This window comes from Xiphophorus couchianus, chromosome 9 (genome assembly GCF_001444195.1).
Source record: "Xiphophorus couchianus chromosome 9, X_couchianus-1.0, whole genome shotgun sequence".
Classification (NCBI taxonomy): Eukaryota; Metazoa; Chordata; class Actinopteri; order Cyprinodontiformes; family Poeciliidae; genus Xiphophorus; species Xiphophorus couchianus.
This window is the reverse complement of record NC_040236.1, coordinates 13,400,368-13,414,768: the sequence shown is the minus strand read 5'-3', so window position 1 is coordinate 13,414,768 and position 14,401 is coordinate 13,400,368. Positions and strand designations below refer to the sequence as shown.

The window sequence follows — 14,401 nt, the reverse complement described above, 5'->3', positions numbered from 1 at the left end:
ACCTTTTGATCTTTTTGTGTGAATCTACACATCTTGGTCCCGCTGTTACATCTGAATTTCCACTTCTGGGGACAATGAAGGCTATTTCCTCTTCATAATTGACCCTAGCTGTAACTCTTGTTCCGTGCTTCTGGTCTGCAGTGGTCAGTGTCCATCAAAAATAGTCTACGGAAGAAGCAACAGTGAACCGGCAGCATTGTAATGGCTATCCAAGGAATATTCATGTACATGGGGAACAAAAGCTGGCCTGCCTGGTCTGATATATAGACATAGACAACTCAAATTGATGAAGATTTTCTCACAGATAGGTGTCAGAATGCATCAGATTTTGTTTCAATCAGCTTATGATGACAATGTTTCCTGGGCTGAAATAGACAAAACATTTAAAGACTGCGCTGACCTTGCAGCCTGCTGGTTCCTGACTCTGGTCCTCACAGACCATTGTACTTTAAATTTTAACCATGTCCCTGTTGTCACAGACCTGGAGAAGGTTTAGTGTCAAAACTGCAATTTTAAATTGTTTCCTACCCTTTTAAATGATTAGTAGATATACGAATGTGTGTACATCTGCCATTGTTGTTGTACCATCTCCCACTCATTCATGTGAATGCAAGTAGTCTGCCAGTGGACCCCTACTGTGAGCCACTCCATTATGGGCAGGAAGTGTTAGATGTAGGCTGGTCTGAAGCTTTAGGCAGATGTTTCTCTCTGTCTTTACTTTAGAAACGATAGCAGCCAGCCTGGTATTTTCAGCTCTACAGGGTGTTAAACTTCCAGGGGAAGGAATAAATCCTCATCTAGTATTCCCATTCATAAAACATAGAGGCATAAATAAAGTATATATGCCAGTATCATTTACATGTCAGTACTGAGTACCATAACGAGGATATTTTTAGACAAAACAGTGTTGTCCACAGTCATCCCAGACTGGGCAGCTCCAGAATGTCTGCACCAGTGAGTCCATCGTTTTGGTGTATTGGAGTGATTTGTCCAGAACTTCATGATGTTTATAATCGGGAGAAAGAATTTTAGAAAGGGCCACGAATGTGCAAAGTAGTGGACAAAAGACTCAGCAGTTCTCATCTGGATTTTTATTATAAACTAAACAAATAAAGAGAAGGATAAATTAGGATAGGATAAATGAATCCTAAATTCATTTATCCTGTTTGCTACCCAACTCTAAATTCATACATTAATCCACAACTTTTCAACAGTTATTCTTAAATCATCCATTCTTATGCACGATTTTCTTTCTTCTCCCTTGCTTTGTCCTTCCCCAGCTCTTGTGTGCATGTTTTAATAAAAACCCGAAGCTGAAAGGATGGCTCTCTCAGACTTATATTTAAACTGCCAAACTCAACACCTGAAGTGAGCCGAGAGTCCAAGAGGAAGAGTGAACGAAGAACGGCTCGATAAAAATAGCAGTGGTCTCTCCAGGATGGCAGGTTTTTAATTAACAATAGAGTGTCTGATAATCCACCGTTAATCCAGCAGAGAAGATGGAGGAGAGGAGGAGGAGAAGAAGAAGAAGAAGAGAAAAATCATCAGCTGTTTGATGTTAGGACTACAAGTCCCTTCTGGCTCTTCCCCTGCTCTCTACTGAGCTGTTCTGCGCTGTGATATCCATAGCCCAAAAGTATTTATTTTGTGAAAGAGCCATGCTCCATGTTTTGTGATTCACTTTGTCTCTGACTAACCGCTGTCTGTTCCCATTAGCAATGAATATGCACATGCTGCTCTGCTTGAACTGCCTGGGAATCTTGGAGCTTGTGTGTGGCATTAGTGAATGGGGGGGTGTTTGCTGAAAATCGGCAGAGGAAAGCCTCTGATGGCTGGAGGCGTCCGCTTTTAAAAGTCCTAAGCCTGTTGAAAGGCTTGATCCACAGGGGAAACACTGAGAGATGTCAGGCCTGCCTGGCTCTCAGAGGGAGTCCGCCGTTTAAAACACACTTACTCCAGAGGAGAAGAGGTGTGGGATTTGGCTTTTTTTCTTTTGGCAATAACGTTAACAAAATACTGTAAAATCTTTCATCACACAGCTAAAGTTGTTATTTTAACTCAAAGTGAGCCATTATATTTTTACAAATAGTGTCACCAAATACAGAAAACTGAAGCTTATGAGTGCAATACAAAGAGTTTAAATATTTCTACCTTTGTGAATTAGTCATTTAAATTACAAATGTGCCAAAAATAATTTTGCAAAGGCAATAATCTTAGCTCCTTCTTCAGATTATTGGTTCACAGGAAATGAAGAAGCAATAACACAGGTCTGAGTCAAGATGATGAGGCACCATTTAAATATTGGAAATAATGAATAAAGCACTGAACAGAAGCCTTCCTTATGGCATTCAAAAATTATTTAGGTTAAAAGAGCCTTAAATTTTAAAATGATAAAATCTTATACTGTTATGTAGATGTATATATGTATTGTGTAATCATGTTTGTAAAACGTGTATGTGTACACATATTTATATATATATATATATATATATACATGTGTGTTTGTGTGAAGATATCTGTTATGATGACAGGCTGCTAAGTTAATGAACAGGGTACATAAGTAAAGGCTTTGGCTTCAGCCTATTAATTTTTTGGGGGCGGGGGGTAAATGGGTTTGTCTATTGTTTTTTATTTGTTTGTTTGTTTCCTGTAATGTTGTCAATTTACCAAAATAAATTGAACTGAACTAACCATTTTAAATTCAATGTCAGAGAAACAACAAAAAATGTCAATAAAACTTTGCTTTCCATTGTTTTTCTTTTTAATTTTAGGGCAGAGTCTTGGCTACGGCTTCGTCAACTACATTGACCCAAAGGATGCAGAGAAAGCCATCAACACATTAAATGGACTCAGACTTCAAACGAAAACAATCAAGGTAATTAACACCGTCTTCATTTATATACATCTGACACAATAAGTCACAAAGCGAAAAGAAGTCAACTTATTTAGCATGCGCTTCACAAAGTTATGGAGGTCATGCTAAATTGCAATGCTTTTTTCTTCTGTCTGAGAGGCCTCTCCGATATGCTGGAATAGAATGTGCTGCCGGGCAAGATTGGATTAATGTGCTTTAGCCAAGAGAAATAAAAAGACCATCTAAATCAAAGTGACACCTTTTAAATAGCTTGTGACTGTGGTTGATGTGCTAATTACCTTCCTAAATGTCAATCTGTAAAGGTGAAATTATACAGATATCATTGAGTGAAATAGAAGAAATGTATCAAACATCCATTTCACTCTAAACCTGTTTTATCGCCGAGTGTTTTTCAGGATAATTAGCCTGGCGTTTTGGTTGTCACCGAGGTAAAATGGATGGGTCTAAAACAAAACAGCACAGTCCTGCATTCAAATACACTTTAATGTCAAAAAAAGCAAAGACCTGAAAGCACTTCTTCTGCAGCTGCTGTCACAACATGAGGCTGATCTAATTTTCCCATCTCACATCCCTGTGTGAGCAGCGCCCGCTGATGTGTTGCAGTTAAGAGGGGCCGTAATCTGTTGCTCTTCTGCAATCCCTGGATTCTCGCTTTCTGTCATCCTATTTAATCTGGTCTAGTCCAGTCTAATGTAATCTAATAGGATGGGATTATCTTGTTTGCATGTGGGAAATCCCACAGAGATTCCTTTCAATCCCTTGATAGTATAAACAGCCTGACTTGGCCTTTGTTCAGTGAAGGATTCTGTCGTTTCACGTCGCTGTTTGTCATTTGCGAGACTCGTAATGAGTCAATATGTTTGTAATGAATGTCAGGAATTCTGTGAAACATAACATGTAATATAATCAAATCTGAACTAAGATTAAAGGCACTTAATTGAGGTTGTCTCAGGAGCCATACAGTAATATTAACAAGTGACACAAACTTAATCTGCCTCTTACTGTGAGTGTTTTCAAAGAGATTTAGTGAAATTTGCTTTGGCCAGTCTGGAAAAGCACATAGAAGTATTGAGTCTGACTGAAGCATTTTTCAGGTTTGGTTGAATGCGAGAAAAGAGTAAGAAAAAAATTATGAATTTAGACATTCAATCTCTGTTCAACTGCCTGAAAATTAAATTTATTCATCCATCAGTCCATTTGTTCATTCATTTATTCCTCATTTTGACCATCTATCGATAAATGGAGACACAAGTTTGTCTATTATCCATTCATTCTGTATAAAAGCATGTGACTGTTGCAAATCTTTTGTCATGTTTGTATCACTGTTTTTCTGGTTACACTATAACCACTATAGAAATATATATTTTAACAACTTCATGGGTACTTTATGTCATAACATATTCAGAATAAAATGAAAAATAGCAGAGCAAAATCTGAATCTATAAAAATTCTTATTTTTTCCATGAGAAACAAAATCCTAATATTGGACTCTGTCTCAGCACAGGCCCTCGGATACTTATTTTAGTTCAGAAAATGTTTGAAGCAGAGGCATGTAATTGCCATCTAGTGGTCAGCACATACAAGTGTGTGTGTGTGGAGGGGGGTTACAATGCAAAGCAGTCAACATGGAGAAGTAAGTGAAAACGTGTGTTTTCAGTGGATAAAAATGGAAGTTTAAGGCTGTTTGCACAGTGCTACAGTCTGCGTTAACAGATTTTTCTCTTTTACACTCTCGGTGACGCAAGACACTGCCTCAAGTTGTTCCTGAGATAAAGGAGGTTCTTTGTCATGACAGAAGACAACACTACATCTCCATCTGACACTATCACTCTTTCACACTTAATTTCCTTCCTCCCACTACCCTCTTTCCTTACTGTCTCTTTTTCACAACAGACTCAGCCCCCCTCCCGCCTGAAGGCAGCAAGGTTAATTAAAAGGCAGTGCAGTAATTCTAAAATTATGTTTGTCATTCTTCATGTCACACCCTTCCCACTCGCTGCCAGTGTGTTCAGTCCGGAGAGTCACTTTCTCCCGGGCAATGTGCCTTTGACTGGGTTTCACTTATGCAGCTTCCTTCGTCGTGACACCTCCGTTTTTTTGTCAGCGGTGCTGCTTTCCCGCCGAGGTGTGAGGGGAAGCTGCGCACTGAAGATGCAAGGAGCTCACAGTGACACGTGTGCACACAATCTGAGACACGTTTATCCAGCGCGCGCCTGTGATTGCTTTGTGATTACTTTAATCTTCACACTTAGTTTTTCAAACTTTTTCCTGCACACAAGCAGCACACGTACACTCCTGTTTCACACATGCATCGCACGGCACAATGCTGCTCACAGCTTGAGGAGGTGTTGATGGATTAGACATCTGGAGTTGGCTGACAAGGAGAGAAAATGAGGGAGAGCTGTACAGTGAAGAAAAGAGGAAAAACCAAAAAAAAAAAAGAGTGAGGGTAGGGGGGGATAAAAAGAGAGGCGTTCTGGAAAGGTTTAGTGAGGCAGCACGCAGGAAGGAAGCCGATGGAAAATAACCAGGCAGGGAAAAGGGAGAGAGCTGCAGGGGAGGAAGGAGAAAACAGAGGAGCTGAGCAGATAGGCGGAAGAGGGAAATGTGTGAAAAAGAAGCGAGACTTGGGGAAAGCCAGCTGTTCCCAATCCTATTCTCTCACAAGCAGGATTTCCATGTTGTTGCTCAAGGATACGACCACATCTCCACTATATTTGTCTTATTTTCACCTTATTTGATAACTTGTGTCTCTGCTTGTCAGGGTTATGAACGTACTTGAAGGTAAAGCTGCTTCAGTCAGCAGCAGTTGTAACAGGATTCATGATGCATCACAACCAGAACGTAGAAGATATCATGGAAACTCACCAGAAAAAAAATTAATGCAATAATTTGTATGAAGCATTGGTCTAATAATGACTTTGTTGTCTAATAAACCAGGATATATAACAGCCTAAGAAATTAATGTTTTTCTTTTGTATTCAGACATGTTTTCATTCAGAATAATGCCGAAAATAAATAGTAAAGTGAGACTTTTGTTGTTATCCTGAGATGTGTTTTCAAAGTAGAGCCACCTGCGTTTTTTTGTCTTCAGGGCAAAGTTTCCTATACCTTCCCTGCAAACAACTGACTGAGGCATGAAGTGTTTCCTCTCTGGGGTTCAAAGCAGCTAAATCTTTTCCTAACAATGATAATCCCCAAGGCAAGGAGGAAAATAAAGTCTCATTTTCCTCCCTGTGGATCTAATGATCTACATCAATTTCCAATCACAGAACACACACTCTCACAAGATCAGTACATTTAAAACTTTGGTTTTAAGATATTGAGCAGTCATTAAAAACCTGTCTGTGTTCCTCTCCAGGTGTCGTATGCACGGCCCAGCTCAGCCTCCATCCGTGACGCTAACCTGTATGTGAGCGGCCTGCCCAAGACCATGACCCAGAAGGAGCTGGAGCAGCTTTTCTCCCAGTACGGACGCATCATCACCTCCCGTATCCTTGTCGACCAGGTCACAGGTATCCATGGGGCAGCGCCTCTTTCATCCCAACTATATGACTCCATAACACACACACACACAACCAATCAGTATGAAATTGGCATCCTCTTGTTGATCGGACCTGCAGGTCAGGTTTTTTGGGAGGGGTTTTTGATTTTTTTTTTTTTTTATAAAATGCTGCGATTTCACAGTAAAATAAAATTGTAAAAAGCTTTGTTCGATAAAACCATAAATTATTTTTACTTTATGTGCGTAGCATCTTTGAGAAAATAAAGCAAAGGATCTTGCAGCAAACTCAGACATGTTGCAGTTTCTCTACTCAATCTGCACAAATTCTGCAGTTAAGAAGAATATAAAAATTTTCTTGTGCATCGGACGCCGATGTGACTGAAAAGAAATTACATAATTTCCACTTTGTGCAATACTTCTACAAAATGAACATTAAAAACAAATACTTACAGAGATAATGCGATCACAAAGCTTCTTCACATTAGACACATAATGATTCTATCGGAAAAATGTATTGTCCAAAGCTAATTCCCAGGCTGCTGAAGTTTTTTTTGTTGTTGTTTTAATCAGACTTTGAATTGTCTTTTATTTCTATATAGAAACATAATAGCAAAAACCCAGAGACCCAAACTTTTAGAACCAAACAATGTTGGTGGTAGACAACAAGTACTGAATACGCTGTAATTATTTTGTAAAAGTGAAGAGGTTTCTCTAACTAAGATAACATCCCTGTATATTGCAACCTAAAAATATAGTCAACTCTCATATCTGTGGATGCTTTTACATCAGAAGTGGGAAGATGTTTTTTTCAAAGTTACACAGAGGCATCTGTAACTGATGACAAGACCAAATTGTAGGATGAACACAATTTTTCCATGTATACATAATCTAAAAATATATTTTATTCTTCTGATAACAGTAGGCTTTGCATTTGATCAATAAAAGGTTTCCCCCTACACTGAAACTTTGCTTTTATTTAACACAAATATTTAATCTTTACAAAACTGAGCTCAGCACTTTAACTTTGACTTCAGTAAAAAAGAAAGTACGTGGGTCCTAATCTTGTTGCAGACTTCCATTTTGAATCATGCTCTCATTTTTAGCTATAAGCTGACACTTCTTTCTTTATTTCTCACTTTATTCTTTGTTTACTGGTACAGATCCTGCTCTGTACAGCTCAACTGAAAGATTGGACGAGGTTGCTTATGTAACTTCCGGATTTAAAAATATACTTTTAATAAAAGCAACAATTCTGGATTTTGGTGCAGAAGTACATCTTTGTGCCTGTTGGATTTAAAAATTTGCTGCTAGTAGTTCAAAGATATAAAATGTGACCCATGGGCCATAAAATGCTCAGGTCTGCTCGAGCCCACTGAGCTATTGCCTACTTAGTTTCAAAGTCAAAAACTAAGTATTTTGTTGTGTGTAATAGAAAGATGGCCCCTAACTTGTTACACCCAAAGCACTAAAGAATTATAAGTCATTTGTTTTACCCTTTATAGACAATCAGGGTTATCTAAAAAGAAAAAGCATGCAGCTTCATGCCCAGATTATTATTTTTAAATAACAAATATTGTCACATTTTTATGATAGTATTCTCTCTGTCCATTAACAATTGGTCATTTGAACCTGAATGATCTGGGCATCTTACATGAATGAATAAGTGAATTTGTTTTCTATTTAGACGTGAAATAAAAAATATATATATTTTTTTATGTACAAAAATGTGTTAAAGGAGCCTACCAAGTTTAATTTTTACCTAACCACACATCTTCTATTTAGTAATAATCTTCAGTTGACTTATTTTATTCTAGCTTAGCCTAGCTTATGTGTTTTCAGTTTTTTCATTGTTTCATATGTTTGCATGTGCATACAAACACCATAGCCGTACTTTCACATACTGCATGTATTCATGCTTACGCAATCATATTTACATGCTCGTACTTTGACAATGAAACATGACTTATATAATATATACATGTACCCTTATACAGATATAGTAAGGACTGCTAGGGGAATGTGATTATGCAAACTTTGGCACTTCATAAAGCCACGACTTTACTTGGGATACTGAAGCCCTCTGCAGATGGTGTGGTGCAGTCTAATTCCTGGCAACAATTAGACTGATTCAGATGGAATTTGCTGGCAAAATTGGACAAAACAACTTACTTCCTCATCAGTAAATATTAAATATTTTCACAATTTTCTTTCAGTAATGTTTTGAGCAGGAACCTCTTTCAAATGGGTCTTAAAATGGTTTAGAGATTGTTAGAAGAGGGAGGTCTCACGTAAAGGTGATACCAAAGTTTTAGTAATGTCCTTCAATACGAGGTTTTCCCAATAGTTTTCCATGTGACATATCTGTTGTGCCATCCAGTCTCACTATACCAAGCTAATATTTCTTCATCTGACTTCTTAAACATCCCCAATCTTTCACCAGCAGAAGAATTTTTTGATCTATGATGAAAGTATAGTAAATTAATTTTTTCACCAACTCTAGTGCTGCTAGTGATTAGCTAGTCAGTCAATGAGTGACCTTAGCTTGCAAATTTAGTCGCGGTGGAAAACACGAGTATCTGTTGAGAACAAACTACAAAACCGGCACCCCCATTTACACATCGCACTACATCCAAAACACACAAATGAGTCACATCAGCCCATTGTGCTGCGGAGGAACCCCTCCAGCATGTCTCTTAGATCAATTTCAGTGGTTGTATGTCTGCCTACAGGCTCCAACCTGCTCCAGCGTTATGCGCAATGTGTACTGATGAAGCAGAAAAAGGAGCAACATGCTGTAAGCCACACTCATTTGCCTAAGCGGTATAAATCACTGCTGGCAGTGAAGTGTATGCCTGTCCTCTGCACACTGAGCAAGGGGAAGAGAAGAGGAGAAAGAAGAGAGGAAAAAAATTGAGAGAGGGCGTCGACGAGCAGAGTTATGGGAGCAACAGGAAATGAGGGGATGGAGGATGGAAACAAAGAGCTGGGGATGATAGAAGTGGAGAAACATTTTTAAATATATTTAGATGACTTGAGGTAATCCCCTATCCCTCTATTTTCAACAGATGCTACTGTCTTACCACTGCCAAACTATGGCGTATTTTTCAGTTAGAAGCACATTTACATCCATTTTTTTTTCTTTTAGCTTTAAAGGTGCAGGTCACATTCCATGAATACACCAGCTCAGCTCAAGCACTCCTGGTTACAAAAAGTCAAGGTTTTTCAAGCACTCATTTCATTTACAGCTCACAAGAGGTTCAATAATTCATTGTGTTCAATCTTGACTGTGTTCAAGTGAAGAGGCTTCACATGTCTGTTTAAAATCCTGCAATATTTAATTCACACAGCGAGTATAATATGAACACTCAGTACAAAAATGGAGAGCTCATCTGAAGAAACAAAAAAAAGCTGTTTCACTTGCAGGTTCTTTTCACATGCTGACATTTTACAGTCAGGATGTGTTTTTTTTTATTTATAAGAAACCAAATCCATTAACATTTAAGCATTGATTCCAGTTGGTGTCCACCCACATCTAACATCCGAATACTTCCTCAGTGAATGCAGCCTACCTACTGCAAAGCCTTAATTTTAAGATGTGCATCTGTATGTGGTTTTGCTTAATTTTGTGTGACACCAGGAGGAATGCACCAGCAAAGAAAATGATTCAAGAGGAAAAAAAGCTAAAGTACATTCAAGAATATAAAAGCGCTCAGTGATCCAAGTTTAAAAGCATGCTAATCTATCAGGAGGTTATATTTATTGGCATAATTTATCAAATGGAAAAATGCATTTAACCTCTTTAAGACTTTATATTTGTGCAAAGTTTTTAGGAACCTTGCAATGCTAGTGGACTCCTATCAATATTTCTACAGCATTGAAGAATCATCTTAAAATTTTAAAACATCTACATTTTAAAGTATCCTTTTTAAAATATTTTTTTTTTCTTGTTTATTAATTGCTTCCTTCTTCGGCTTTGTTTATTCATTTCTCTTTCTTGTAGTCCTGGCTGAGGTATTCAGTTTTATATATACTGTGAGGATCACTATATCAAACCTCATTCAAACTTCATTTTTGTTGAAACGTATTTGTGACCGGGCCTTCAGATTTCCACGAGTTTAGTGTAGTTGGGTTAGGGATCTAAAATCAAAACTGCCACATTAATAAAATAGGATATATATGATGCAGTAATGTGGCTTAAATCATGTTTGATGCTTACCCAAAAATATGTGGCATCCATGCTCAACTGGAAGTTCGATTACAACTATATTTATATGCATAGAAAGTGGGTCCTGGGTTTTTATTTGCTTAAAACCCATGTGTTGCATGCGTCTACAGCATTGAAACGCAAGACGGGTTTTCAATAATAGGAACGGTTATAGAAGAAATTTTACAGTTTCTTTTTACGCTTGAATAGTTTTATAACAGCAACAACAACTGAAAATGTTGTGAGCAGTCACCAAATCTTGAGATGTTTCCACTCAACTTGGAAAGAAAGAAGCGTAACCCTTGTAAACTGCTTTGGGACTGCAATTGGGCGGCTGTGCTGAGAAGTGAAGTTTTACAAACAGGTGGATTCAGTTAGCAGATGAAATATCCCTTTCCTTCCTCTGTTTATGTCGCCTCTTGCAATGCGGTCCTGTCTGTCACTGGCGACAACACAATCCTGACGTTAGCATGTGCCGTTGGTCAGAATTGCTGCAGAGCAAGAGATGTTTTTCAGCATACTAATAGCCTCACCTATAGTCACTGCTGTCCTAACAACCACCCAATCCACCTGCCTCAGAAGTGAAACACACACTCGCTGCACATCCACACACACAGACGAAGATAATGTGAGAGAGGGGTGTTCTGCAAGGTGCCCCCAGAGGGCCGCGGATCAGCAGGAGAAATGTTAATGATTAATTAGATGTTAGAGTTGCTGGTGATTAAAAACACGGAGGATCTTTGAGCGGCCCTGAGAGTAGTATGCTGGCATCATTGACTCATCTTTTTCTTCTCTCCGATACTGTGGAGACAGAAGAAACACACCCACCCACACACTCACTGCCATTAAGAGAGAAATGGGCTGCAAATTAATACTCTCCTGCGACTGCCAAAAATGTAAGCACTGAATAAGAAAGAGGAATAAAGGAAAACAGAGGAAAAGGCAGTCGATGACATGTTTTGTCCTCCTCATCAGTTTGTTTTGGGGCTCGGTTAATTGTGCACAAAATGACCCGATACCCGCTTCGCCATTCTGACTATTTTATAGACGTCTCTTGAGAAGACAAAGTAATTAAAACTTTATTCTCTCTGGCGTGTTTCTGCATATTTTGTGAATAAGTAAATCTAATTTGGTTTGGTTTTAACACTTCCTATAAAGACACACAGTTGTCTATGTGGGAGACTTCAGAATGGATTGATGCACAGACAGGAATAAAACTGAAAGCAATGCTACAGAACATTGTTGAAGTATGGCGGTGCTCTCTAGTGACCATTGGCAGATGGGCTGATGATCCGCAGCTCCTGTTCTGCTAAATTGGGAACACAGAGTCTGTTCTCTAAATGACCTCCTCATCAACAGGATGCACCCTGCAGTCATTCTTCTGTTCGCAAACACCAGAAGCATCTTAAAGAGCATCACTCTTAGCATCTTTCACAGTCAGAAGCATGCCGAAAACAAAATCCACTAAAACTGCCAAATTGCCCTTGAGACTCAGGGAGCGAGTGCAACATTGACTTGACAAGAGAATCTCTTCATCTTTTCCTTACCCTCCTCTTTCTCTTCCTCTGAGTATTGATTGCCTCTGAATGGATAAGCATATTTTTTTTCTATCCTTTATCGGTGCAAATAGTGCCAGATTCCCTCCCCTGTCTGTCTCTCTAACCTTCAGGGAGGCAGTCAGGCAGTGATTTAGTGCTCTTCCAGCTGGTGTAGGCAAGCCTCAATTTGAAACAGACAAAATATAAGCGGCAGCCTCCGATCAATAGCGGACTGTTCGCAGTTCTTCTCCCAGACCTGCATGCACGCAGAGGTCAGTGCTTACCTGATCAATGGCTGCAAATATAATCGATTTGCAGACGTGGCTTCTGCAAACGACAGCTCTAATGTGAGACTAAATTGCTGCTCAGTTTGTGTAAGGATTGACTGTGAAAAGGCTGAAACCACATTCTTTTTGTGAGAGGGAAGGTGTTAATGGGAAGGATTCCCATGGAAACAAGTGGTAAGCATCCGTACTATAAACCAGCTCACTGTGATCATTGCCAGTGCTGCCAATAGGTGTAGTTTGTTTCACATACTTGTTATAGTCACCTTGGTACTAAATTAGCTTACACCTCCACAAATGAATAGTAGAAAATTTTCAAAACAAAAAGGGGTGGGGGGAGTATCAATATTTGTAAATCATTTACAAATGATCTGACTGAGATATAAATGAAAAGCTGCTTTAAAGTAAACTGTTAAATAAAAAAAAGAAGCTTTAAGAAGTTATACATTTTATTCTATTTTTTTTTTTTTTAGATTGGGTTTGGTCCTGAAGTATTTTGTTTAGAGGCAGTTTCTCTCAGTTAATATTGGGATAAATGATTATAGGCATCCACAGGACAAAACCTTTTACTGTAATCACTTTAAAGTTTATTAAACACAAAATCTGGGATTATACTGTAAAGTCTGAGCACTTGTTTGAAGAACACATTCATTGTTTGAGTGCAATTAATTTATGAATGAATCAAATATGACTTTAGATGCATAACGCAAACATTAAGAACAGAACTTTTTATGATTTATTAACATACAATATAGACTTCTTTCCAGAGCCTATCTGTAGTAGATTGTCCTAAACTTAGTCTTAGCTTGTATTGCAATACGATTAACCAGAATTGAATTTTATTACACCTGAAGCTTGTTCCAAGTGCTGTGAACACGGGAACATTGTCTACATGCTCTTTGGATTCCTCGCTTCCTTTGGTTTTCAAGCAATCCATGTCTGAATTTTGTGGTTGTGAATCAGATAGAAAATGATTTCTGAAAGACTATTATCACTCTCATGTAGTAGTTATTCTCCTCTTTCTCAGTTTGAATAATGACACCACTCTGTCTGGCCAAGTATCTGAGAAAAAGCGGTCAAGGTAAAATGAGTGGAGAGGTCCCTTCCATCTCTGCCTTTTTTTTCTTTAATCATTGGAGTGCATGCTATCTCTGCAATAAGCTAACACACACATACAAAAAAAACCTCATACTGCTCTGTGTATCAGTTCTTACATATGCACACACCAGACAGATGGTTGGAGCTGTGCTCTGACAGAGGCTAAAGCACAGGGCACCTCCACTCTTCAAAGTCTCTTCGCCTTTCCTCGCGTTGCTTTTTCAAATGCCATCTGTACCCAGGCTCACTAATGTTACTTAAAACAAGGACATTGCAGTTTTTCTGCCTCTAATTAGAAGCCAGCAGGAAGAGGGTCTCTTTTTCACTCTGCCATATTATAAAATGCTTTGGAAAGGTAAGTTTAATTATTTATTACTGTTGGCACACCGTAGTTTCTTACATAAAAGATAAAAGTCCTTAAATGAAGGAGTAGAATACCCCCTAAAAACAACAATATGTCAGCTGTAGACACAGGTGTTCATGCTTGTTTCTGTCTTCTTAATTGTGTGGCCCTGATGACAAGGATAGAGTTCACTAGATGGATGAAGGTCTGTGTGTGTTTGAAAAGGAAACAGAAAGTGTGCGTATTTCATTACCCGGCAGCCACTTTTCTCACCTCTCCTTTTTTCCGGTGCTCTCAGAGGAGCAGTCATTTCTCTTTGTCAGTCAGTCACTGTTTGGGGAAATGATAGTGGGTTTTAGAGAAATAGTGGCTTTGTTTGGGAAGGAGCGAGCAAGAATAGCACAGCTTCCTTTCATCATCATCCTTTTTTCTGTCACCTCTTTACATTCTCCTCTGTCACCTTCTCTCTCCTTTTGTCCTTTCCTTCCTTTACTCCCTGTCTCCACTTTTTGCACTCTCCCTTTTTTCTTCTCAGTCTTGCCTTTCCCCACCCC

General features: G+C 38.7%; 2 protein-coding genes across 10 annotated transcripts in view; one reads left to right on the top strand and one right to left on the bottom strand.

Annotated features, from left to right (window-relative positions):
- agbl4 (AGBL carboxypeptidase 4) overlaps positions 1-14,401 on the bottom strand; it is a 461,529-nt gene that overhangs the window by 365,182 nt on the left and 81,946 nt on the right. The window lies entirely within an intron of this gene.
- The window catches only part of elavl4 (ELAV like neuron-specific RNA binding protein 4), a 92,457-nt gene that overhangs the window by 52,757 nt on the left and 25,299 nt on the right, over positions 1-14,401 (top strand). For all 7 annotated transcript variants that reach the window (XM_028027779.1, XM_028027780.1, XM_028027777.1 and 4 more), the window contains 2 exons: positions 2,772-2,875; positions 6,237-6,390. In XM_028027779.1, coding sequence (XP_027883580.1) covers positions 2,772-2,875; positions 6,237-6,390 — 258 coding nt within the window. The remainder of the gene's footprint in view (positions 1-2,771; positions 2,876-6,236; positions 6,391-14,401) is intronic.